We start from the raw sequence: 25,643 nt of genomic DNA on the forward strand, positions 1-25,643 counted from the left end.
GGCAATTTTCAAATGTTCATATGAAAGTCCACTGGAATTTCTTGACAAGGGCTTCCAAAAGCATCCCTCTATTGGGATCCTTCTCATTTTTCTTTTGGCTGCCAAGGATGGACTCAAGATTTATTTTCGGAGTTCCATCTCATTTTCCTTTGTATGTCAAGGCTGGACTCAAGAGTGATGGATTCGGGATTTGCTTTCGGGTATTTTGATAGCAGTTAGAGTGGTTAGAACCAGTGTCAGTTCCCTCTCAAAGGCTTCTAGATAGGGGGAGAAAACAAATTTATCCATCATTTTAGAACAATAGCTGGTTGCCTCACTTAGCTACAGGCGGGCACTACAGTATTGGAGACCAAGATTTGAAATCTTACATCTGAGCAGTACTTTCTGATTAGAAACAAAATCATCAATAAGAAATAATTGTCTAAATAACAATTTATGTGGACTTAAGTCTAATGTCTGGGAAGTGTAATCCCTTGAACTCTTAAAAAATTATATTGACTCACTTTAATCTTTGGTTATACTTTCCTTTTGGGTGTTTAAGACCATGTAATTGGCCCAAACAAACCAATTTATTTTTACTCTTAAGGTCATTGGAGGATCTGTTCCTCAGGGGTAACATGGGCTTCGGAGGAGCCCTTGGCTCCTTTCTTTTGCCAGTTCTGTCTATGTGAACATAAGTCATAGGTCCTACTCATCTATGGCTGGCTTCACTTGGAAGCATGGAGGAAATGTGTTATTTCCTCTGAGTTGACCCTCCTCTTTACAGACTGGACACTGGGTCAAGTCTATCTCGTGGGGTCTCCATGGCCTCCCTGAACAAGAGGACAGGTGACTCGCCACAGTTACAGGACATTTTGAGAGATGTTCCATAGTCCCCTGGAACTTAGTCGACCTTGGAAGGCAAGGGGCAAAAACTGTCCTTTAAATCCCTCTGACCACTAGGATTTATACCTAAGGATGTGAACATTTTTATAACCCTTTGTGGAAACAGTATTTGAGATAGAGTCTGTATAGCTCAGTCTATATAGCTAGCCTTAAACTCAGCATCCTCCTTCCTCAGCCTCCTGAGTGCTGGGATTACAGGTACATGCCACAATGCCCAGCTTGCAGCTTGTGTGTGTGTGTGTATGTGTGTATGTGTGTGTGTGTGTGTGTGTGTGTGTGTTTGAGATGCATGTGTGTATGTGCAAGTGTTCATCTTAATCCTTGAGAGAGCCTGTTAACCTGCATCTAGACTAATGGTCAGTAAGCCCCAGAGAGCTCCTGTCTCCACCCCGCAGTACTGGGGCATAGGCACTAATGTGGCCATGTCAGCTTGTTACATGGGTGCTGGGGATCCGAACTCTTCCCCTCATGCTTGCCTAGCAAGCACTCTTACCCCCTGAGATGTTCCCTCAGCCCTGCAGTTTACAACTCTGTATATAAAATGCCCAGTTGTGCCGGGCATGGTGGCACACACCTTTAATCCTAGCACTTGGGAGGCAGATCTCTGTGACTTCAAGGCCAGCCTGGTCTACATAGTGAGTTCCAGTCCAGCTGGGGCTACAGAGAGACCCTGTCTCAAAAAAGACCAGAAAGTAAAAAATAAAAAATAAAATGCCAAATTGCTTTCTAAGAGCGTTGTCTCAAATTTCAGTGCCATATTATATTTTAAACTATTACAAGCAATGACTGGGATTGTTTCCTTGTTGCTGTGGTTGAAGAATGATTCTTTTTACTGTGAAGCTGTAGTTTCTCATTACTTGTAATGTTGATTGTTTTTCTCATTTCTGGTAATACCTTGTGTTTTGTGACATGGCTATGTGAATTCTTGGCCCTGTTTAACAGTGGTTTGCAGGAGCCCTGTAGCTAATGGGTACCTTAACCTTTTCACTGTTAGGTTTGCTGCAAACACTTCCCAGTTTTGTTTTGTTTTTTTAAATTTCTAAAAATGTTTTACCTTTGTTTATTTGGGAGAAGTGGGCACATATATGGAGATCAGAGTTAGACAACTTGAGGGAGTTGGTTCTCTCCTTCTGTCACGTGGGTTCTGGGAATCAAACTCAGTCAGCTTGGCAGGAAGCACCTTCACCTCCTGAGCCATCTCTCCAGCCCATTCTTCCAGTCTCTGGCCTGCCTGTTCATCTGGTTCGTGTTTCATCGCTATGCACATGGAAATGTCTGGTTTTTATGAAATCCACTCATTTTCTCCCTCTTCCACAATTCCATCCTCTCCGGAGATATGATCAGTTACCGTGCTCGACTGTTTTCTTCTTCCTATGATTTGAATTTTTAAATTTTTAAAAAATACTTTATTTATTATTTTTATTTTATGGGTATGAGTGTATTGCCTGCATGTATGTGAGTGCACCCGTGTCGTGCAGTGCCTGCAGAGGACAGAAGAAGGCTTCGGATTCCTCTGGAACTGGAGTTAAGGACGGTTCGTAGCTGTCATGTGGGTGCTGGGAATTGAACCCTGGTCCTCTGCAAGAGCAGTCAATGCTCTTAACTGCTGAGTCATCTTTCCAGCCCCAAGTTTTAAATTTTATACTATTAAATGTTATCAAGTCTGAAAGGACCCCTCCCCTTCCCTGTAACATGGTCCTTGTTACTTACACGGCCTCTTTGTTTGTTTGTTTATTGGTTCGTTGTTGTTGGATTTGGGGCTATGTTTTGTCTGTTTGGCATATGTATAGTGTGTGTACATGTATGGTGTGTGGATGCCTGTTCAAATGTAGGGGGTACACATGCACATGTGTGTGCACACATGTGGAAGCCAGAGATTGACTTCAGATGTCTTCCTCTACCCCTCTCCACCTTACATATTGAGGCAGTATCTCACTGAATCCAAAGCTCAAAAGTTCTGCTGCCCCAACTAATCAGCTTGCCCTAGGGATCCCCTGTCTCCACCTTAAGAGCTGGGATTACAGGGTGGACATCACACCCACTCATCTTTTATGTGGGTGCTGGGGGTCTGAACTCCCATCCTCATACCATTTCCCCAGCCCCTTACTGTTTTTGGAGACAAGTCTCGTGTAGCCCAGACTGGCTTCAAACTCACTATGTAGCTGGACCACTTGCTGATCCTCCTAAGTGCTGAATTAGAGGCACCACCAGGCCTGGCTTGACAGCCTTGGTTCTGGAAACTGATTCCATTTAGTAAGCTCTCTTTCTGGGTGGGCCCTCAAGGACTTGACACTGTCTTGAGCCTCTTTCTTCTTCCTTCCACCAGATCATGACCAACACTGGGAAGGCACGGCAGAAGGGGCTGACCAGTGTGCAGTGGAGTGGGAATGAGCCCCTGCGTCGGCCTGTCACCCCTGGTGGCCACAGGACTGGGTGCCCAGTGTAAGTCTGGGATACAGGAGGTGGGAGTCTATTTTCTTAAGCTTCACTTTGATTAACTGCTGTGTAAGGTGTATTAAAATGCGTAATAAAGCATTTATACTAGAAAGTATTTCTCTTCATTATTTATCTCAAGGATTTTTGGAGAGAAAGATTTGAGGTCCCATCTCCCCCATACACACCTAGGTTTCTTCTTCCAGAAGAAGTGTGTGAATTCCTGGATCTACAAGGCCACTTCCAAAGACTAGTGTTGACCAGGGTCATTTCAGAGGGAAGGACTTGTGGAATGGTGGGCAGCCAGTTTGCACTCCTGTCATTCATTCCTGTGGCCTATCCTCAGAGCACCAGGCAGTTACTGGGTGTATTTCAGATGAGGTTCTCAAAGCAGCTCTGGGGGTGGGAGTGGTAAAAAGCATGCCCAGTGTGTTTGAAGCCCTGGGTTCCATCCCCAGTGCAGGAAGAAAACAATAAGGAAAGCACCTTTTCCTTTTTTTTTTTTTTTTTTGGTCTTTTTTGAGACAGGGTCTTCCTGTAGCCCCAGCTGGCCTTGAACTGACAGAGATCTGCCTACTCTGCCCCCACCCCCATACCTGCCTCCTGCCCCTGCTGGGATTAAAGGTATGTGCCACCCCACGAGCCATGTACATTTTTTTTAACTGTTTGTTCTCCACAGCCTGGTTCCTACCCCCTTGACAGAAATAAAACTTCAATTACCCTAGCTTCTGGTCTCCCCTGAAAGGCTTGAAGCCTGCTCCCCTGTGGGCTTTGGGGAGCGCCAAACGAGCAGGCCATTGGGCAAGAGAGTGGCCCTTCTATAACTGGGCAGCGTGCCTTTTCCCCTTTAGGGAAACTGAAGCAGCGTGTGTGAGCAGGAGGCTGTAGAGGGCTGTTATCCCAGCAGCCAGTCCGCTGCTGTCAGCACTGCTGTGCCATTACTCATTCAACAGGTCATGGCCTTGGCTTATTTTCAGTGACTCTACCATGTTTCACGTAGTTACCTACAGCCGGACTGTTTTCATTTCATTTTACTGTATGGTAACTTTATGATAACCGACCAGGCACTTAACCAACAAACAAAATGAAGTACTTGTCTGTGAGTTCCATGCCACAGTACTGGGGGCACAGTGTCCCCAACACCAGCTCTTGCCAAATTTCATTGCCCATTTGGGATTTGCCCTAAAAACAGTCACAGCCCCACATCATGGATCTCTGAGATCTGTTTGATTTGATTTCAAAATTAATCTCCATATGCTTCTGTTTCTAGGTTTTTGTTTTCAATTGCTTATATACAAACTAAGTATTATACCCTTTTCCCTCTCAAACACAACCAGTATTTTTAACCTACAGGAAAGCTGAACAAACATTACCCTGCAGAGACGCCAGATGTCCATATTTACTCTCACTGACTTTCTGTGTATATAATCTAGTTTGCAGATGTTCTTGTTTTGTTTCTTCCTGTTTTTGAGACAGGCTCTCCTGTAGCCCAGGCTAGCCTGGAACTTGCTATTTAGCTGAGGATAACCACACCTGGCTTGTATTTTTTTTTTCACTGAACTATTTTTGTTTGTTTGTTTGTTTGTTTTGACACAGGGTCTTACTATGTAGCCCTGGCTGGCTTGAAATTCACTGTGTAGACCAGGCTAACCTAGAACTCATAGAGATAGGCCTGCTTCTGCCTCTTTGAGTGCTGGGATTAAAGGTGTGGGCCACTATGCTCTCCTCACTAAAGTATCTGAAAGGTTACAGACTTTCAACACTCACCTCATAAGAATAAAACACCTTCATACATTTGATAGTTATGCTAGTTGCCCTGGTACACCAATGCCATGTGTCCATGTATTGAAATGTTACCCTGTATACCATAAATGTGTACTTACTATGTGATAATAGTAAGAAACATGTTTCTAAACAGGACAACCTCAGGGCTGGAGGAAATGCTCAGCAGTTCAAGAGCACTGGCTGCTCTTGTGGAGGGCCCAGGTTTGGTTCCCAGCACCTACATGGTGGCTAACAACCATCAATAACTCCAGTTCCAGTGGATCCAGTGCCCTTTTCTGGCCTCCACAGCTATTGCATAGCACAGATGCACTTATATACATGCAAGCAATACACCCATACATATAAAATAAAAATCAATAAAAATGTTAAAAAGAAAAAGAACAACCTCATAAGTGACCATATTGCCACACCTAAGAAAGTTAACACTATCAACCTTGTCAATATTTTTTCTTGTCCCCCATATATCTTAGGGGATTTTTTTGATCTAGAATATAGTGCAGTATCAGTATTTGTAAATCTGGTTTATAAATACAGTACATTTAGAAATGAAGGTAGTAAAAGAAACTAATGAAACTCATCTTGTTGAACATAATTAAAACCCTGCCTTCACAACACAGTGGCAATGACATAGGACACTTTAATGAGAGATGGGGATGCAAGAATCTAAGAAATTGAAGATCTAACCAGTGGGTAGAATTCATTCCTGGGCCCGATGACCTGCCCTGTGAGAACCTTGAGGATGCTTTTTCAGCACAGCTGGAGCTGTTTGGCCAGGGTGGCCCTGCCCAGCCAGGACAGCACCTCCTGAATCTATAGCCAGCCCTGCTCTCCTCCCAGCAGTGACCACCCTCCACTGCCTCTATAGTAGAGTCAACAGACTTTTGGGGGCGAGGCAGAGTCTTATCCAGTCCAGGCCAGCCTCAAGCCTCAAACTTACCCGCCTCAGCCTCTTCAGCACTGGGGTTACATATGTGCACCACCACCTCCAGCTTCAGCAAACATTGTTTTCACTTCTGTGCTTGGTGGGGTGTGAACTCGGTGCTGGGGACCCAAAAACAAGTGAGATGTTGTTCCTACCCTCAAAGGCACACAGAGTCAGCCATGTAGCCAGGGAAGACATGGAGAGGTCCACTCAGTGTGATGCAGGAGACCCTGCTACCCACTCAGGGCTGCAGAGTCTTGGTGGTCTGGTTCCTAATTCTACCTCTGCATCTTGAATTCACACCCAGGGAGCACCTACAACTCTCCATTCACAGGTAGCAACCCCTGGCAACCCAGTGTTCATTCTAGATAAATCTAGACCCCTAGTGTTCTTGGGGACACATTCAGGAACACCAGTACTTTCAGAGTCAGTTAATTCTACCTCTGTAACTTTACAGAGCTATGTACAGGGTATTTATTAGAGTATTATTTATAAAGTCAGGAATATCTACATACCCAATATGGGAAGCTGGCTGCCTGAGTTATGTATGGTCCATCAGCACAAGCCAGCACTAGAAGTAAATAGCAACATTAAGAAGAATATTTGAGCCGGGCGTGGTGGCACACGCCTTTAATCCCAGCACTCGGGAGGCAGAGGCAGGCAGATCTCTGTGAGTTCAAGGCTAGCCTGGTCTACATAGTGAGTTCCAGGACAGCTGGGGCTACAGGGAGACCCTGTCTCAAAAAGACAATAATAATAATAATAGTAAATATTTTTTAACATGTCAGTTTGGGCCAGCAAGATGGCTCAGCAGATAAGGATACTTGCTGCAAATCCTGTGGATCTGAGTTCTATCCAGGTCCCTTATGGTGGAAGGAAAGAAATGACTACCCAAAGTTGTCCTGTGACCTCCACATATGCACTGTGACATGTGCATGTACACACACACACACTCACACACACACATACACACACACACAATGTAAAAATATATATCAGTTTAACAAAAGGATTCCAGGCACTGCCACCTCCTGGATCTGTTTATGATGGCTACACAGAAGCCAGCAATCAACTGTTTCCCAACTATCTGTATTTACTGTTGTTTCATGTTTTTGTTTTTTGTTTTGTTTTGGTTTTTTTTGCAGGCAGGGAGACCATCTCATTTCTGCTCACAATGCCCAACAAGTCAGAAATAGCTGCTTGCAGGCCCAACCAGTCACTCAGCTGACCACCTATAAAGAGGGCAAGCCTGGTATTGCCGAGCGTGGAGCATCCTCTTCACGTAAGAACACTGCAGTGGGCAGAGACAGTCCTGGACTGGTGAGGTCTAGAATCCAAGTAAAGCAGCAGCAGGAGCTGAGGGTGGATGCCCACTCCTAGGAAGCCCTCTGGCCTCAGCTGTAGTCGTGGATCGTGGAAGTCCACAGGCCTCCTATCACACAGCCAGATCTAGTGCTGGGCTTGACTTCAGACCTATGCTCATTGGAGCTACTGGAGCAAGGTTTCTGATGGAGAAAGCCAGGCTTTTAGGAGACTTCAGTGTGGAGATCTCAGTATGCCATATGGCTTAGTCCATTTCCATGGCTATATAATAAATGCCTGAACCTGGGTACTTTATTTTCTGTGTGTATGCATGATGTGTCCATGTGTGCACATGTGTGTGAAGACAGAGGTTGATGTTGGTTGTCTTTCTCTATTGCTCGCCACCTTTTTTATTTATTATTTATTTATTTTTGAGATGGGGGTCTCACTTTGCAGCCCTGGCTGGCCTGGAACTCAGAGATCTGCCTGCCTACTTCTGCCTCCAGAGTGCTGGAGTAAGGCATGTGCCACCACGCCCAGCATCACCACCTTATTTTGGGGGGAACTCACGGACTGAGCCAGACTGGCTGCTCAGCAAGCTCCAAAGATCCTTCTGTTTTGTTTCTGCCTCCTCAGCACTGGGATTGCACATGCACGTGGCTGTTGCCCAGCTTTATGTGGGTGTTGGGGATCAAACTCAGGTTGTCATACCTATACAGTAAGTTCTTTATCAATTGAGCTGTTTCCCTAGGCTTGGGGTACTTAATAAGAAAACAGCCTTATTTAACTCAATGTTTAGGAAACTGAAAATCTTAAGATGATGTGGCCCCATTGGTTCTGCCTCTAGTGAAGGCCCCTATGGTTGTGTCACAACGTGGTAGATGGCATCATGGTGGAAGTGCATGCAAGAGGTCAGGCGTGTATGACAACAGGAAGCAGGGGGCCAGGAAGGGTCACGCTCCATCTTTTAATTTATTTTTTATTTTTTGTTATTTGATCTTTTTGAAACAGGGTCTCCCTGTAGCCCCAGCTGGCCTGGAACTCACAAAGATCCACCTGCCTCTGCCTCCCAGAGTGCTGGGGTTAAAGGCATGTGCTACCACACCCAGCCCATCTTTTTATTTTATAACAATTCACTTTTGCTGGGCATGGTGGTACATGCCTTTAATCTCAGCACTTAGGAGGCAGAGATAGGTGAATCTCTATGAGTTCAAGGCCAGCTGGGGCTATACAATGAAACCTTGTCTCAAAATAATAAAATAATTCACTTTTGAGGGGCCTAACTTAGACTCCCATGATAACTACATGCATGCCCCCCCCATAAAGTTATGACCCCTTGACCTAATCACCTTGGCCTAGACCTCACCTCTGTAGGTCCCACCATAACACACTGCCACATTGGTGACCCAGCCTCCAGCACATGAACCATTGGGGATACCTCCAAACCATATCTATATCATAGCAATACAGTCTTACCAAGGGTACCTCAGATTGTCACACTGAGGGGTCAGCCACGAGTTAGAAGGCTGCACAGCGTCAGACTATGCAACTGGACCCATAAACAGCCCTGAGGTCAGAACATGCTTTGAAGCATCAAATTGAGTTAAACAGAAACTGATGGGACATAAAATTATTTTTTAGATGACACACACAAAAAAGCATTTTGATTCAGAAATATACAAAGTATTTCTTTTTAATTTTCAAAAGGAAATTTAAAGGATTGTGAGCAGACCAGATAAGACTCTACTCTCCACTCAAATAAGAAAAAACCTTAGGGGAGCAGGTCAGACTCCAGGATGAGAAACATCTGGGAACTTGAAGTATCCACTCATATTTGGAGTCCAAGGCTCCAGGTTCCAAGGAACCAGCTCATCACGGAGTCCAAGGAAGGCCCTGGTGACCTGGAAAGGGGGACTCAGGGATCAGAGCTTTTGCCAAGTAGCTGATCCTCGGTTATTTTGCCTGCATTGACATTGTGAGCCAGTATGCCTTTGCTAAGTGTGAAGGGCATAGCCATCTGTGCAGAGGTCTCTGTTGCCTCTGCTCATCATAAGAATAATGGACTTTGTTTTGTGGTACTCATACATGTCAGGCAAGCCCTTTACCATGGAGCCACAGCCCAGCACATGGTCCTATCTTTTGGGTAGATTCATCATCGTACTGCTGGGGGTGGGGCGGTACTTGAGCTTGTCATGCATAGAAATGGCATTGGTGCCAGGTGTGGTGGCACACACCTGTAGTCCCAGCACTTGGGAGACAGAGGCAGGTGGATCTCTGTGAGTTCAAGGCCAGCCTGGTCTACATAGTGAGTTCCAGGACAGCTGGGGCTACAGGAAGACCCTGCTTCAAAAAGACAAAAAAAAAAAGAAAAAAAAAGAAAAAGAAATGGCATTGGTAACAATTCCATCATAAGTGTTGACTTCAGGCCAAGGATGTAGAGGTACACCCCGTCATCCCAGCACATTTAGGAGGCTAAGGCAGGGAGGACTGCAAGTTCAAAGTCAGCCTGGCCTATAGAGATCTGTCAAGGAAGGCAGAGCAGGAGGAAGGAGAGTGGGAAGGATGAAGAGAGACACACAGACAGATAGGCAGAAGACAACACGAGTGCATCTGAATTTATTTCAGCCCTGACGAAGTCAGAGCCCTGGCAAATTCCAGTTCTTTCCAAAAGCTCAGTGGATTCCCATCAAGGCACTCAGCCTTGGTCACAAGCAGTTTTCACAGCCTCTGCCTAGTTTGGCAGCAGCTGCTCACCAGCCCCCCAGGACAGGCCACCTAGAACCAAGGCTGTCACTCTTCCCAGTCATACCTTTGGGCACACCCTGCTAGCCTGCTCTGAATGCTGAGACCCAGTTTGAAGTGCTCACTCCTCATCCCTGCACCTCTTCATTCCAGCAGCCAGGGTCAGGCTTACTCCATGGAACCATCAGTTCCCCTACCCCTTCTGTAGGCCTCATTTCCCTAGCGCTTAGCCCTGTCTCCATCACCTGCTGGCCAGCCCTAGGGCCTGTTTTATTGAGGTATTTGGTGTGCCTTTGCTTTACCCTTCCTCTACCCTCCTTCAGCCTGGCCCATCTTACAGCCACCCAGCCCCCAGGTACACCGGTGCCATTGATCTGGCAGCCTCCTTTATAACTTGCAGCTCTCACCAGCCTGGGCCTCAGGGAGGGATAGCCCAGCCTCCGTAACCGTGCTTACCACATCTGGCTCCCCAATAAGAGTGCCATGGCTGGGGAGGAGGCAGGCCACAGTGGGCTGGGTCAGCACTTTCTGCCCCATGTTCTCTCCTCTTTCATTCCTTCCCACCTCAAGGGAGAGCCTGAACTGACCTCTATGGACCTTCCTTCAATCAGGCCTATTCTCCGGTCGTTTCTTCCACATCTGTTCTCTTAGCTACCTTGTCTTCCTGGCTATTCTGGATGGAGACCCTCTGGGAACTCCCAGCATGGAGCTACATGTGAAAGTTCTTCAGTAAGACCCTTCAAGCCATGTTATTGATCTATTTTTTAAAGGCTAAGTTAGGCCGAGGAACCTTGTGAGACTGTTTGACCCATGGATGTGGGACTTGGGTAGAGATTCCTTATAAGCAAGGGGCTTATTCAAAGGGCCAAGAGAAAATACTTCCAAGAATGGGACATGGCCTGAGGAAAGTTATTCCCCATCCAAAAAGGCCCATCCAACACATAACTCATGTGTCAAAATCATATGCCATGTTAGGCCACATGTGATGTCACATACCTGTAATCCCAACACTTGAGGCAGAGGCAGGCAGAGCTCTGTGAATTTGAGGCCAGACTAGTCTTCATATTGAGTTCTAGGTCAGCCAATGCTGTAGAGTGAGACCCTGTCTTAAAAGAAAAAAAAAAAAAATTACATGTGAGCAGATGTGGAAGTTCAGGTGCCCAGAGCTGTCTGAAATGAACTCAGCAGAGCAACTGTCAGTATGTACCCATGGTGCCCTTTCCTCCGACTCAGACCCCTGAGTCCACAGTGTAGCATGTGGTAGGGGACATGGCAGAGAAGGGGTCATCTTAGTTGCTGTGATAAAATGCCCTGACAGAAGCAACTTTCGGGAGAGAGGGTTCGTGGGCTCCAATGCCAGGTTCATCATCCCAGGGAAGACAAGGAAGCAGAGCCTGACGCAGCCGGTCACGTCACATCCACAGTCCTGAGCATCAGGCAGCGAATGAACACAGCATGCTACTGTTGAGCTCGCTTTCCCCACTGTACAATCCAGAAACCCCTGCCCAAGCAGTGCGTCACTTGGAATAGGAGACGCTTCCCACTAATCAAGATGACCCCGTCAGACATGCCCACAGGCCAGCCTAATTAGACAGCCCCTCACTGGGACTCCTTTTCCATGTAATGCTAGACTGTGTCACATTAACAAAACTAACCATCATGGGGCTGGAGAGATGGCTCCAGTGGTTAAGAACACTGGTTGTTCTTGCAGAAGACCCGGGTTCGAATCCCAGCACCCACATGGCAGCTAACAACTGTCTGTAACTCCAGTCCCAGGGGATCCGACAGCCTCATCTGTCCTCTGTGGGCGTTGCGTGACATGGGTGCACTTACCTACATGCAGGCAATACACACATACACATAAAATAAAAATAATAAAAAAACAAGCCGGGCATGGTGGTGCACACCTTTAATCCCAGCACTCAGGAGGTAGAAGCATGCGGATCTCTGTGAGTTTAAGGCCAGCCTGGTCTACATAGTGAGTTCCAGGACAGCTGGGGCTACAGGGAGAACCTGTCTCAAAAAGACCAAAAAAAAATAAAATCAAAGCAAAAAACTAGCCATCACATGGGTGATAGAACAAAAAACTTGGAGGGCCTAGGAACTCTCCATTGCTCCTCTCTCCCACTCTCCTGTCCCTTTCTCCTCACCCAGAAGCTGGGGTCCTGGAGGTCTTGCCTGCCCTGGTGCCAGTCTTGGAACACTGTGAGGAGGGGGAGTGTTTCCACACAGCCAGCACCTGAGTATGGGTCCACTCACTCAGATCTTAGCCAGTGTGCTAAGCCTTCATCCCCCTGGCCTTAGCACCAGTAAGCTAAGTCAGAACGCTCAGGGGAGCCCAGCCATTGGTGCCATAAAGAAGGTCAAAGGCCAGAAATCCTAGGTCAGGTAGAGGGGACACAAAACTATCCCTAGGTTCTGTATCAGAAGGATTTCTTCTTTGGGTCAATAATAAATTAGAGGTCAAGAACTCTTGCTTGGAATATGAGGAAACTTGCAGGGCAGATTCCTTTAAGATAGATCCTCACAGGAGGATCAGAGGTATTTTCTAAGTGGAAAGAGCAGAGAGAAGCATGGATTAAGGGCACAGCAAACCCAGACCCTGTCATTGTGTCACCCTAACAATGGCTGGACTCCTTTGACCTCAGACTCAGAGAGGTGGGGCCAGAGCACAAGGGGTGCATGGCCTTGAAACACAGACAACACAGGCCTATCTCCAGGCCCTCTCAGGAGCTCTTCAGCATATTGTGCAGGTGTCCTTCCTCATAGCCTGAACACTGACCTTGAGCACTTGCTGGCCCCATGAGCATATTGAAGGTTCAGCCTGATGGCACCTGTGGAACTTGATGCCCAGCTCTATTTCTACCTCAAATATAAAGGCTGCCAGATTTAGGAAATCAAAGTACAGGAGACCCCGTTATATTCATGTTCATTATAAACTAATGTGCCTCCCAGTTCATGTGGAGGTGCAAACAGTAGTCTGTGTTCCTTGACTGTTGTCTTCTACAGGCAGAGAGAGACAGGAGGCTATACAGGGAGGGGACAGCACCTCCCATACTGTGCCCCCTGCCCACAAGACCCCAAGCTACAGAGTTAGGAGCCAACACACGCTGGCCCACGTTGTGCTTTCCTTGATTGTGCAGCCCAGCCCAGGAAAGAATAGCCTAGGGGGCTCCAGGGCAGGTGTGGACTGGGCTCTCTGTTCTCCCCAGCAGTCATGGATGCCAAGCCAGTAGAGTGGTTGTCAGCTGCACGTCAGGAAGAGCCTCACCTGCCTCCCATGGCATCCCCCAGCCGGTCAAAGGATGTGCTCCAAGACGCGGGCAGTGGAGACACCACCAGGTACAGGTGGGGATTTGGTGAGTCCCAGTATTCCATCTAGCCATTAGGTTCCCAGAATCAATCCCCACAGGTAGATGTGCAGCATCCCAGAGCCAGTATACCCATCAGTGTGTCAGAACCTAGGGAGAGCCATCGTTGCCAGACCAGAAGACGACAATTTTAAGAACTGCTGGGAAGCTGGGTCTGATGGCACTCAGGAGGCTAAGGTAGGAGGATCATGAGTTCGAAGCCAGCCTGGGTTATAACAAGACCCTGCCAAAATTGGTGGGGAAGGGCTAGCGAGATGGCCCAGCAGTTAAGAGCACTCGCTGCTCTTGCAGAAGACCAAGGTTCACATCCCAGCATCCGCATGGTGGCTAACAACTATCTGACTCCAGCCCCAGGAAATTTGACACTGTATTCTGGCCTCTGTGGGCACTTCATGACATGGGTGTCCTTACATACATGCAGGCACAACATTCATGCACATAAAATAAATATATCAATGCTGGGCGTGGTGGTGCGTGCCTGTAGTCCCAGCACTTGGGAGGCAGAGGCAGGCGGATCTCTGTGAGTTCAAGGCCAGCCTGGTCTACAGGAAGACCCTGTTTCAAAAAGACAAAATAATAATAATAATAAACTAAAAATAAATACATCAAAAAATGTTTTAAGGCAGTGGGGAAGACCTGCTGTGGGTATTGCAGGGAATGTGTGATGACTTGGAAACTTGGTGGTAGTGGTCTGTCTTAACTCTGCTTTTAGAGAAGGTGGATGGAGGGGAGAGACACGGACGATGACATTAGCAAATGGCTCACATCTCCTAGACAGAGACTGAACCCTAGCATAGGAAAAAAGTTCTGTTTTTGTTTTGTTTTGTTTTGTTTTGTTTTCCCAAATGAGCACAGACAAGCCCTTAATGGATTGCTACTATCCTTTACAATCTAAAAAGAACCTTTCTGAGAGTCCTGCCGGCCCTTTCAAACCTGAGGAATCCCTAGGCAGGGACCCAGCCTAATCCGAGCCCACCCACTGCCCCTCTGTGCTCTCCTGACCACACAAGCCCTGAGGCAGAGTAAGGTCAAGAAAGAGAATTCAAATAGAGAGGAGACCTGCTGAGTGCCCCGGTAGTTGCAGTCTCTAGTGGTACGAATGGTGCAATGGCCCCATGGGCCTTCTGTGCCCAGTCTTCTACTAGAACAGGAGGTGCCTCCATCTTCATGTCTTCAGTGAGCACCCCCATGTGGTGTCTGCAGGAGCTCCCACCTCACTATGGTATCTAGAGTCAACAGGAGCCTCACACCCCATGGTGTCTACAGTCCACAGACAGCCTCTCTGGGGTCAGTCTGCCACAGGCCTCTCACAGAGCTAGTGAAGGGGAACCCCCAGCTTAGGGGCTCCTTGGCTCTGGGTCCTCTCCTACAATGAGGATAGGGGAATCAAAATGAAAGAACTCAGAGGGACAGGCCAGAGCCTTCTCTCCTTGCCTGCTTGCTATAGGCCAGACAAGTCCTCTCCTGCCCTTTGACCAGCCCAAATCTGCTCATTTCAGAAGCTTACCACTAGAGACAGGCTTCTCCCCGAAATAGCATTCTCAGTTGGCAGAGCATCCCACAAAGCTCTTTTGGAAACATCCTCCTCACTACACCTAGCTGCCCCTCCCAGCTTCCACTGGGCACAAATGTCCCCATGGGGTTTAACCCATGGGCGCCCTCCCTTCGTGTCAGTCACAGAATTCAGCTCTTATTCTAAGTCTGGGAGTGCTGCATAGGAAGAGTAAGGTGGAAAGAAGGAAATGAGCACACTCTCCCATCCCCTTTCTCACAACTGACCCTGCCTGGAATGTTCTTTCCCTACTCCAGACTCTTGTTTGTTGGGCTGACTTCAGCCCCCTTCAGCTCTCAGCCATTTCTCCAAAGGCAGGTCACACCCCGGCCACCAGGCTTCAAGTGACCTGACCTCGGTCCCCTCCCACAGTCAGTGACCCCATTGTGCTGTCAACTGTTGCAGTCTCACCATCCTCAAAGAGGTCTTCACAGGGTGGTTGCCTTTGTTTTCCCACACCTGACTGTCAGCTGTTTAGATGAGAAAGGGGAACGGGCAGCTCTCTGTGTAGCCTTGGCGGGGAACATTTGTTTCTGTCTTTGGGGTAAGGACAGCACCTCCTCCCAGAAAAGTAGGGTGGCCTGGCAGAAGGCCCAGGAGCTGCAGGCCTGGCAGACTGAACGATGGTGCTTCTCCACTGGCCTGGCTTCCAGACAGTGGGCATAGTTGACACTCAGGCTCCAGTTCCAGTGCCTTCCAGTAGCCGGTCTTGCTGTAAAATGCTTTTTTGCAGAACCAGTAATAAAGTTCAGATTCACTGTGTCCCTTTCCTCTTCCATGACAAAGCTTTTCTTCTTCTTCTTCTTCTTCTTCTTCTTCTTCTTCTTCTTCTTCTTCTTCTTCTTCTTCTTCTTCCTCTTCCTCTTCCTCTTCCTCTTCCTCTTCCTCTTCTTACTTCTACTTCTACTTCTACTTCTTCTTTTTTCTGGTCTTTTTTGGGGCAAGGTCTTCCTGTAGCCCCAGATAACCTGAAACTCACTATGTAGACCAGGCTGGCCTTGAACTCACAGAGATCCACCTTCCTCTTCCTCTTCCTTTAGTGCTGGGACTAAAGGCGTGTACCACCATGCCCAGCAGCTTTTCTTTTTAAAATATTTATTATTAGTATGTGCATACATAGTTTGTGTGGGGTGGATATGTAACGTGCATTTATGGGGGGGTCAAAGATAAATTTATGGAGTTGGTTTTCTCCTTTATGTGGGTTCCAGGGATTGAATTCGGGTCACCAAACTTGAGCAGCAAGTGCCTTTACCTGCTCACCAGCCTCCCTTTCTTTTTTCCACCAGGCTCTTCAAATCCCTAGCATTAAGTCACTGGAGAAACACTGATTGTAGCTTTCAAAATACATTTATTGTGCCAGGCTGCAAGTTAAAGGCTAGCCTGGGCTACACATGCCAAGATCCCATTCCAAAAATCAAAAACTGGAGTTGAAGACCAGTCTTGTCCAAGTAGCAAGTTCCAGGCCAAGCCAGAGCTACATAGTGAGACCCTGTCTCAAAAAAAACCCAAAACCACCACCACAACAAAATATCAATAAACAAAACAAGACCAAAGAGATAGCCCAGTGGATATAGGTGCCAGCTGCCAAGTGTAACAACCTGAATTTGATCCCCAGGACCCACATGGTGGAAAGAGAGGACTGATTCCCACAACTTGTCCTCTGACCTCCACACACATACTATGGTATGTGCACACCTACAAACATGCACAAAAAATAATTTCAGCTGGGTGTGGTGGTGCACGCCTTTAGTCCCAGCATTTGGGAGACTGGCAGGTGGATCTCTGTGAGTTCCAGGCCAGCTGGGGCTACCGGAAGACCCCGTTTCAAAAAAGACAAAAAAAAAAAAAAAAAATGCATTTGTGTCAAGGCATTGTCCCAATAACTACCCAATCCTGACTGCAAGAGGCTTTGATGTTCCTTGGAATGACGTAGCTGATTCACTGCCATCAGCACCCAGGAAGGGGATGGCAGCATTGACTTCACCACCACCCTTCTGCCATCCTCCAGCCTGCCATTGTAGGTTGGCGTGGTGCTGGATGAGGTCTGTAGGTAGCCCCAGCTAAGTGGGAGAGGTGGGCTGCCCAGATGGAGCTCTGATGTCTAACCCTAGATCCTGTAGAACAGGTCCAAAGGACCTTTCTTATATAGACAAGAAATTACTATTTTGAAAATATAGCTTATGGGGCTGGAGAGATGGCTCAGTGGTTAAGAACACTGGTTGTTCTTGCAGAAGACCCGGGTTCAAATCCCAGCACCTACATGGCAGCTAAAAACTATCAGTAACTCCAGTTCCAGGGGATCCGACAGCCTCTTCTGACCTCTGCGGGCATTGCACGACACGGGTGCACTTACACATGCAGGCAATACACACATACACATAAAATAAAAATAATAAATAAATTAAAGAAAAAAGAAAATATACCTTAAATATCCCTAGTCTGAAAGTCTAAAATCCAAAAATGCTCCAAAACCTGAAATTTTTTCAACACTGACACTGCTATGGGTAGAACTTTTGTTTTGAGTTTTAAGGTAGAGTTTTTTTGCATATATATGTGTGTGTGTTTGCACATTCATATGTGTGTGGACATGTGTGTGTGTGATATGTGTATATATGCATGTTTGAATGTGTGCGGACTCCTGTATGTGGTGTGTATATGCACATTCACGTGTGTGTGCACATGTGCCCATATGGAATCCTGAAATTGACAGGTGGTGACTTCTTTGATTGATCTGCACCTTGTATGTTGAGCCCAGAGCTCACAGATTGAGCTAGTCCAGCTAGCCAGCATGCCCCAGAGACCCTAGTCTCTGTCTCCCATGTCCTGGGAATGCAGGTGGGGTACCACAACCACTTGACATGTGTGGGTCCTAGGAATTCAAACTCGGGTCCTCACAACTGGCACAGAAAGTCCTTTACTCTCAGCCATCTTCCCAGCTTCCTGTTTTTAGTTTCTTGAGGCAGGGTCTTGCTGTGTAGCCCTGACTGGCTTGGAACTCACTGTGGTCTCAACAGTGGCCTCAGACTTGGGGCAGTTCTGATGTCTCAGCCTCCTGAGTGCTGGGATTAGAGATGTCCACCACCACATCTGGTTCACTTGTAAAACTTTTTGAAATGCTGTATGATGCAAAGTGTGATATAGCACATGCTTGTAACCCCAGTGCTCAGGAGGCTGAGACTGGAGGATCATGAGTTCCCAGCATAGGACTGGAGAGATGGCTCAGTGGGTAAGAGCACTTACTCCATAATTATGAGGACCTGAGTTCAGATCCCCAGCCCCCATGTAAAAGTTGGGCATGGCTGTGTGCACATGTAACCCCAGAACTGGTGGGGAGGGGAAAAGAGGAGGATCACAGGAGCTTGCTAGACAGACAGCCTCATCAAAAAACAGTGAGCTCCAGGTTCAGTGAGAGACCTTGCCTCAAGGGAATAATAGAGGCCTCATGGAGGCCACCTGCATATACATGTGCACATACATGTACACACACATACACCATGCACACACATTAAAAAAAAAAAAAAGAAAAGGAAGTTCAGACTAGCTCGAACTACATAGCCAGACTCAGTGTTTTGGGTTTTGTTGTGTCTATTTGTTGTTTTGAGACAAGGTCTTGCTATATCCCACACTGGTCTCAAACTCACAGCAGTCCTTTTGGCTTAGCCTCCTGAGTGCTAGGATCATAGGCATGTGTCACTAGGCTTGGCAAGGACCTGTCTTTATTTTTTTTTATTTGTTATTTTTATTTTATATGTATGAGTGTGTTGCCTGCATGTATGTGAGTGCACCTGTGTCGTGCAATGCCGCAGAGGTCAGAAGAGGGCTTTGGAGTCCCCTGGAACTGGAGTTTAGGCTTGTAGCCACCATGTGGGTGCTGGGAATCGAACCTGGGTCCTCTGCAAGAGCAGTCAGTGCCCTTAACCACTGAGCTACCTCTCCAGCTCCAAGGTCCTGTCTTTAAAAACTGTATAGACTCGCCTTCAGGCTGTGCTTATGTATGTGTTCATGTACGACATACATGAAGCATAAATGAATTTTTGCATTAATACTTAGGTTCTGGCCAAGCGTGATGGTGCACACCTTTAATCCCAGCAGAGGCAGGAGGATCTCTGTGAGTTCGAGGCCAGCTTGGTCTCCATAGTGAATCCAGGCTAACTAGGGCTACAGGGAGACCCTGTCTCAAAAAGACCCAAAAAAAAAAAAAAAAAAAAAGGACTTAGGTTCTGGGGCTGAAGAGATGACTCATTGGTTAAGAGCACTTGTTACTGTTGATGCAAAAACATAATCCTACCTCAGACAGGATAGGAGATAGTTTATTCTGGAGCCAATGAAAGATCATGGCCTGGGAACATAGGGTTATGTTAGCCCAAATTCCATGTTCCAACATGCTAAGTTTGATGAGGCTTCTGTAGTAACAGAATAAAGTAAGTTATAAATCAAGGGATTTTCTTTTTTTAAAACTTTTTTTAATTTAATTATTTTATTTTATGTGTATGTGTGTATTGCCTGCATGTGGGTAAGTGCACCCGTGTCGTGCAGTGCCCTCGGAGGTCAGAAGAGGCTATCGGATCCCCTGGGACTGGAGTTACTGACAGTTTTTAGCTGCCATGTGGATTCTGGGATTCAAACCCGGGTCTTCTGCAAGAACAACCAGTGTTCTTAACCGCTAAGCCATCTCTCCAGCCCCAATCAAGTCATTTTCAAATACTCTGGTGGAAACATCAGGTAGGTGATTGATTACTGGAAAGAGCAGCCAGTGCTCTTAACCATTGAGCCATCTCTCCAGCCCAGATTTAATTTTTAACAAAGATTTTAAACACTCCATGTAGCCCAGGCTAGCCTCAGACTCACAAAGTTCCACCTGCCTCTGCCTCCTGAGTTCTGACATTAAAGGCGTGTGCCACCACACCCAGCAGAACTCAAGTCTTTTTTTAATGTGTCTGTGTGAGTACTGGCACATATGTCTTGAGCACCATATGCATGTCTGAGGCTCTCAGAAGCCGGAAGAGAGTGCCAGATCCCCCTGGAACTGGAGTTACAGGTGGTTATGAGCCACTTGATGTGGGTGCTGGGAACTGAACCTGGTCCTCTGCAAATGCAATTTGAACAGAATTTCCCAGAACAAAGCTACATCTTTTTACTGAACCTTTTACAAGGCTGATCAACTGATTAACACTTCAATGACTAGAGAGTTTGGAATGTTACAGATTCAGAGCCTGTTTATAGTTTATCTTGGGCATGTTTAGCGCCTAAATAGCTACTCCTTGCCCACCTCTGTTTTTGACTAAACATCTTATGACTAATAGATTAAAAAATAATAATAATAATAAACCTATAGGACTGCATTAACTTAACAAAACCCTCGCTCCCACCAACCAAAAGGCTAAGAATGCCATCAGGTAGCATATGAGACCTGTAATAGAGTTCCAAACCCCTTTTCTATGACCCGCCTTCTGAATGTACCCACCAATGTATTTAAGAGTATGGTGATTTATGACTTTCTTTGTTCTGTTACTGTAAAAGGTTCATAAAATTGCTACCTCCTGGGAACATGGGGGAAACATTAGGCATTTGGGGAACCTAAATCTATGTTCCCCCGCCATGGTCACTCATATTTGGCTCTAGAATAAATCCATCTCTTTTATTCCTTTGAGGTGAGAGCTGTTGATTTCCTCAACAAGAGCATTTGCTGGTTGACTTAGTTTGTTTCTTCATTGCTGTGACAAAACACTCTGACCACTACCAACTTGGGGAGGAAAGGGTTTATTTATCTTACATCTCCCAGGTCACAGTTCATCAGGGAGCCCAAGGGAACTCAGGGCAGGAACCTGGAAGCAGGAGCTGGAGCACAGGCCATGAAGGAACGTTGCTTACTGGCCTGCTCCCTTGGCCCCTACTCAGCCTGCTTTCTTGTGCAACACAGGCCCACCTGCCCAGGGGTGGCACCACCCACAGTGGGCTGGGCCCTCCCACATCACTCATCAAGAAGATGCCCCTCAGACATGGCCACAGGCCAGTCCAATAGAGGAAATTCCCTGATTGAGGCTCCCTCAACCCAGGTGTGTCAAGTTGACACTAAAGCTATCCAGCACACTGGTCTTGCAGAGTGCCCAGGTTCAGTTCTCAGCACCCTCTTGACAGCTAACACCCATCTGTAACTCTCATTCCAAGGGATTCAATGCCTTCTTCTGGCCTCCAAGGGCACTGTACATATGTGGTGCAATTACATATATGCAGGCAAAACACTCATTCACATTTAAAAAAAGATACATTTAGTGCATCCAGCCAAAAGTGACACTTCAGAAGCAGAGGTCAGGGATAGCAGGACAGGAGAGCTGCATATCTGTGTGCATACTCTTGAACAGTCAGCAGGTGTTGGGCATTTGCCTCCCTCCTGTATAGTGTCTTTCTCCTGTTTCCCACCCTATCTCCACCCCTCTCTGGGCTTTGTTATACTAGGATGAGGTGTATGCAGCAGAGACTGAGAGCCAGTTCCAACCCTAGTGAGCAGAGACCGCAGAGCAGCCCCTCAGAACCTTCTCTGTGCCTTCATCCTCTGCCTGGGTATTCTGCGGCCAGGGTGAGTCAGCAACATTCCACACACAAGTGAAGATGCAATCTCCCTAGTGTCTTTTACTGCTCTTCCTTGCCAGCACAATGTCCCCATTGATGAGCTGACGTAATGTAAGTAGCGGCACTCTTAATAAATACTTGCCTATCTTTGGGGCACCTCCCAATGAACAGCTGCATCACACTTAATCTCCTGATACAGTTCCCAATGCCATGTGTTCCTGCAGCAGATGACTTTCTGGAAATCACTGGTGACTGCCCTCCTGGACTTCCTTTCTGTGTGCTCACTCTGCTTTGCCCTAACCTGGGCTGTCTCCTATCCACCCAGGGTCATTTTCTGGTCCCAGCTCTGGGGTGGAGTGGGGAGTGGAGGTTCAGAGGCCACCTTGCCTTTGACAGACCTTCCTGTCACTTCTGCAGAGGTTAATGACAACTCCTTGCTAACAACACTCTCAAGGTTTGGAGGGCTTCATGGGGGTAGGCCCTGCCAAGGCAAGGGTTAGCTCCCTGGTACACTGCTCAGGACCACTGTCCCCATTTGCCAGTAGGAGGAGCCAGCCAGAGGGAGCCCCTGTCTGAGGATTCTCTTTACCTGACACAGTGTAAATTGAGGTTCCCACATAAGACAGTGTGTGTATCTATAAAGAGAGACTTAAGGAATTGGCTCCTGTAATTATGGAGGCTTGGTGAATCCAAACTACACTGAAGTGGACTGATGGCTGGAGAGTCACAGGAATTGCAATTCAAGTCCAAAGGCCACCTGATAACAGAATCTCAACCTGCTGGGGAAAGGATTTCTTTTTCTATTCAAATCTCCTACCAATTAGCTAAGTCCCAGATGATCAGATAAGGCCCTTCCTTGTTCTGTATTATAACCAGTGATCTGCTTTAATCTAAATTCACTATTAAAACCTTAATCTTGCCGGGTGGGTGGGGTGGCATGTGCCTTTAATCCCAGCACTCGGGGGGCAGAGGCAGGTGGATCTCTGTGAGTTCAAGGCCAGCCTGGCACTACAGGGAGACCCTGTCTCAAAAAGACCAAAAAAAAAAAAAAAAAACCTCTTAAACTGGGTGTGGTGGCGCATGCCTTTAGTCCCAGCACTCAGGAGGCAGAGGCAGGCAGAGCTCTGCAAGTTAAAGGCCAGCCTACATAGTGAGTTCCAGGCCAGTTAGGGCTACAGGGAGACCCCATCTCAAAAAAGAACCCCCCCCCAACAAAAAACACCTTAATTTTATCCAACAGCCACATTGGCTCAGATAAATAGCCATCCCTCAGGGCTGGTCCACTGAGTCCCTCTGCAGAAGGCTGATGCCCATCCTTGCTGGGAGGATGTAGGTATCTGAGCCCTGCTGCCCCTGTCTCCTTTCTCCCCCGGCTTCTTTCTGTTCTCTTCCGCCAACCTGACTCCACTGCTTGACTTCATGGAGCCCATAGGTCTTCAAATGCCTGGTGCACAGCCAGCAGCTTCAACCTGGCCAGCCTCAGCTGCCTATGAGGACCGACTCCCAGGCTGGCCTGTACTGGCCTCACTGTCCTAGGACTGTGGTCAAGGCCTAGGAACTCAGCTCAGCCCCCCACCCCACCCCAACACACACACTACCTTTGCTAGAAATCACTCGTGTGTGTTATTTTTACTGCTCCTTAGTCATTCCTAGTCATTCCTTCTCAAAATGCGATAGAGTTACACCTTTAGATGAACACAGTAGAAACATTCATGTATTTACCACAATTTTTAAATTTTTAAAATTAAGTATTGTGCCAGTGGCAAAATATCAAAATCAGAATAGCAAAATATGTGAACCAGGCTGTTTCAGTTGGTAGAGTGCCTTCAGTTGGTAGCATGTCCTGCGTTCACCGCATAAACTGGCCATGGTGATACACACCAGTAATCCCAACATTCAGGAAGTGGAAGCCGGAGGATCAGCTATTTGTCGTCCTTAGCTACATAATGAATTATAGGCCAGCCTGGGCTACATGAGACCTTATAGATGATAGATGATAGATAGATAGACAGACAGACAGACAGACAGACAGACAGATAGATAGATAGATAGATAGATAGATGATCGATCTGAGGTTAAAAAAAATAAAGCTATAGTTTCCTCCTAAGAAACTCACAGAATTATAATATCTACTTACACTAGGACCAGGATGGAACCTCATTATTTGTAAAGATTTTACAGATGGAGAAATTGAGGCTTCCAAAGTATCAAGGGATTTATCGATATATACTACCTGCTAGACCTGCTAGCCCCTGCCACCACTTGCCTACCCCCCATGAAGCCCTCCAAACCTTGGGAGTTGTTAGCAAGGAGTTGTCATTAACCTCTGCAGAAGTGACAGGAAGGTCTGTCAAAGGCAGGGTGGCCTCTGAACCTCCACTCCCCAGGATGGTGAGCTAGGACCAGGAAATGACCCTGGATGAATAGGAGACAGCCCAGGTTAGGGCAAAGCAGAGTGAGCAGACAGAAAGGAAGTTCAGGAGGAAGTCACCAGTGATTTCCAGAAAGTCATCTGCTGCAGGAACACATGGCATTGGGAGCTGTATCAGGAGATTAAGTGTGATGCAAGAGAAGAGCAGGTCAGAGTCCCTGGGCCACTCCCGGGAGAACACCTCATGTTTCCTAGGGTCCTGGGCGTCACACCTCAACAGGAAGTGCATCCCTCACTGTTACAAGAGGTAGGGGTCCTGCAGCCTGCCAGCTTCACCATCCTAGCTCAAGATTCCCCTTTAGCATGCTCCAATCCATTTGCGTACATAGACCACGTGTACCTCAAAGCTGAAGCTCCCACTTATGGGGAGGAAAGACAGGCCACCCACTGCTTATGGGCATCTGCTGCGTGTAAGCTGCTGCTGGTGTGTGCTCACTTAGTGGTGACAACACCCTGAATGACCATCTGGGGCTCCAATACTTCAGCCATAGGAAAATAGACACCTTTGCAGGTAGTGAGGGCTCCACTATCAGGGTGAGAAAAGAATTCAGCATGTTACCACCTGTGACCACAAGACAGGATGGGAGAGGGAGCACTCACCCCAGCCCGTTTCATTTTTGGGAGACAGCCAAGCCAAGATCTTACTCCCAAGATGCTGTTCTGACAGCACTGAGCTCTGGGCACTAGTGGAAGGCAGCTGGAAATCGGCTGCTCTCAATTCTTGGCATCACTGCCTGTCATAATGTTATATGGAAGATCTCGGAAAGGCTCATTAACTTTAGATTCAATCCAGAGCTGTTAGGTAAAAGAAGACACCTGAGTCACAGGACTGTTTCAAGGTTCAAAATCACCTTATAAGCAAGGCCTGGCTACCCCTACTGAACAATTTCCCTTGTTGATAAGGCACATCACACTTAAGAAGTGTGACTGGCAGGAGGATGTCATTCTTCCTGTTCAGTAGGTAGAAGTTTGACATGGGACATAGATACCCTTTTGGGTGTGTCCAGAGGTGTGTTTCTTTGTCCTAGAAAACTGGCTCCTTGCCTTTTACTGTTTCTGGAGGCTTCCTGTCCTCAGTGGCACGTGGTCCTTCCTCTCTCTTCAAGACTGTCGGGGTCCAGCCACCTTGATCATAATGACTTTTGCCTCCCAGGTGACCCCTGCATGCATTCTAAATTCTGTAGAACCAGCAAAGTCATTAAGATAGTCAGCCATGTGTGTTTGTGTTGTGTAAACTGCACATGAGGGGGGCTTTTTCTTTTCTGTTTTCGAATTTGTGTATGGGGGCATGGGGTATGTGTACATGCCACAGTGCCCATGTGGAAGTAGAGGACAATTGGCAGGAGTCAGCTCTCTCCCTCTACCATGTGAGTCCCAGGAATTGAATTCAGGTCATCAGGCTTGGTGGCAAGTGCCTTTAACCTGGTCAGCTATCTCTCAGGCCTTGCTCAGACTTTTTCTTCATCAACTTTGGCCATGTTAATGGTTTTTGAGAAAGGTCAAGTGCATTCCAGTTGGCCAAAGCCCACCTTTGTGTAGCTTAGCATATAAACCTTTCCTTTCTGCCTTGAGGTAAGGAAATCCACCTGTATTCCTGCTGCCTAAGATCTTCTGTCCATAAGTCCCTAATAGATCACACTTTGATGATCC

At 47.0% G+C, this 25,643-nt stretch overlaps 1 protein-coding gene across 11 annotated transcripts in view; it reads left to right on the forward strand.

Annotated features, from left to right (window-relative positions):
* Armc9 (armadillo repeat containing 9) overlaps positions 1-25,643 on the forward strand; it is a 169,081-nt gene that overhangs the window by 137,671 nt on the left and 5,767 nt on the right. For 10 of the 11 annotated variants that reach the window (XM_029565932.1, XM_017799377.2, XM_029565934.1 and 7 more), the window contains 2 exons: positions 3,212-3,327; positions 7,171-7,642. In XM_029565932.1, coding sequence (XP_029421792.1) covers positions 3,212-3,327; positions 7,171-7,405 — 351 coding nt within the window. In that variant the 3' untranslated portion in view covers positions 7,406-7,642. Of the gene's footprint in view, positions 1-3,211; positions 3,328-7,170; positions 7,643-13,284; positions 13,412-25,643 lie in introns of those variants that run through there. The other variant, XM_029565936.1, reaches the window with a different exon arrangement.

This window comes from Nannospalax galili, unplaced genomic scaffold, assembly GCF_000622305.1.
Source record: "Nannospalax galili isolate Female #2095 unplaced genomic scaffold, S.galili_v1.0 scaffold1138, whole genome shotgun sequence".
In the NCBI taxonomy this organism is placed as follows: domain Eukaryota; kingdom Metazoa; phylum Chordata; class Mammalia; order Rodentia; family Spalacidae; genus Nannospalax; species Nannospalax galili.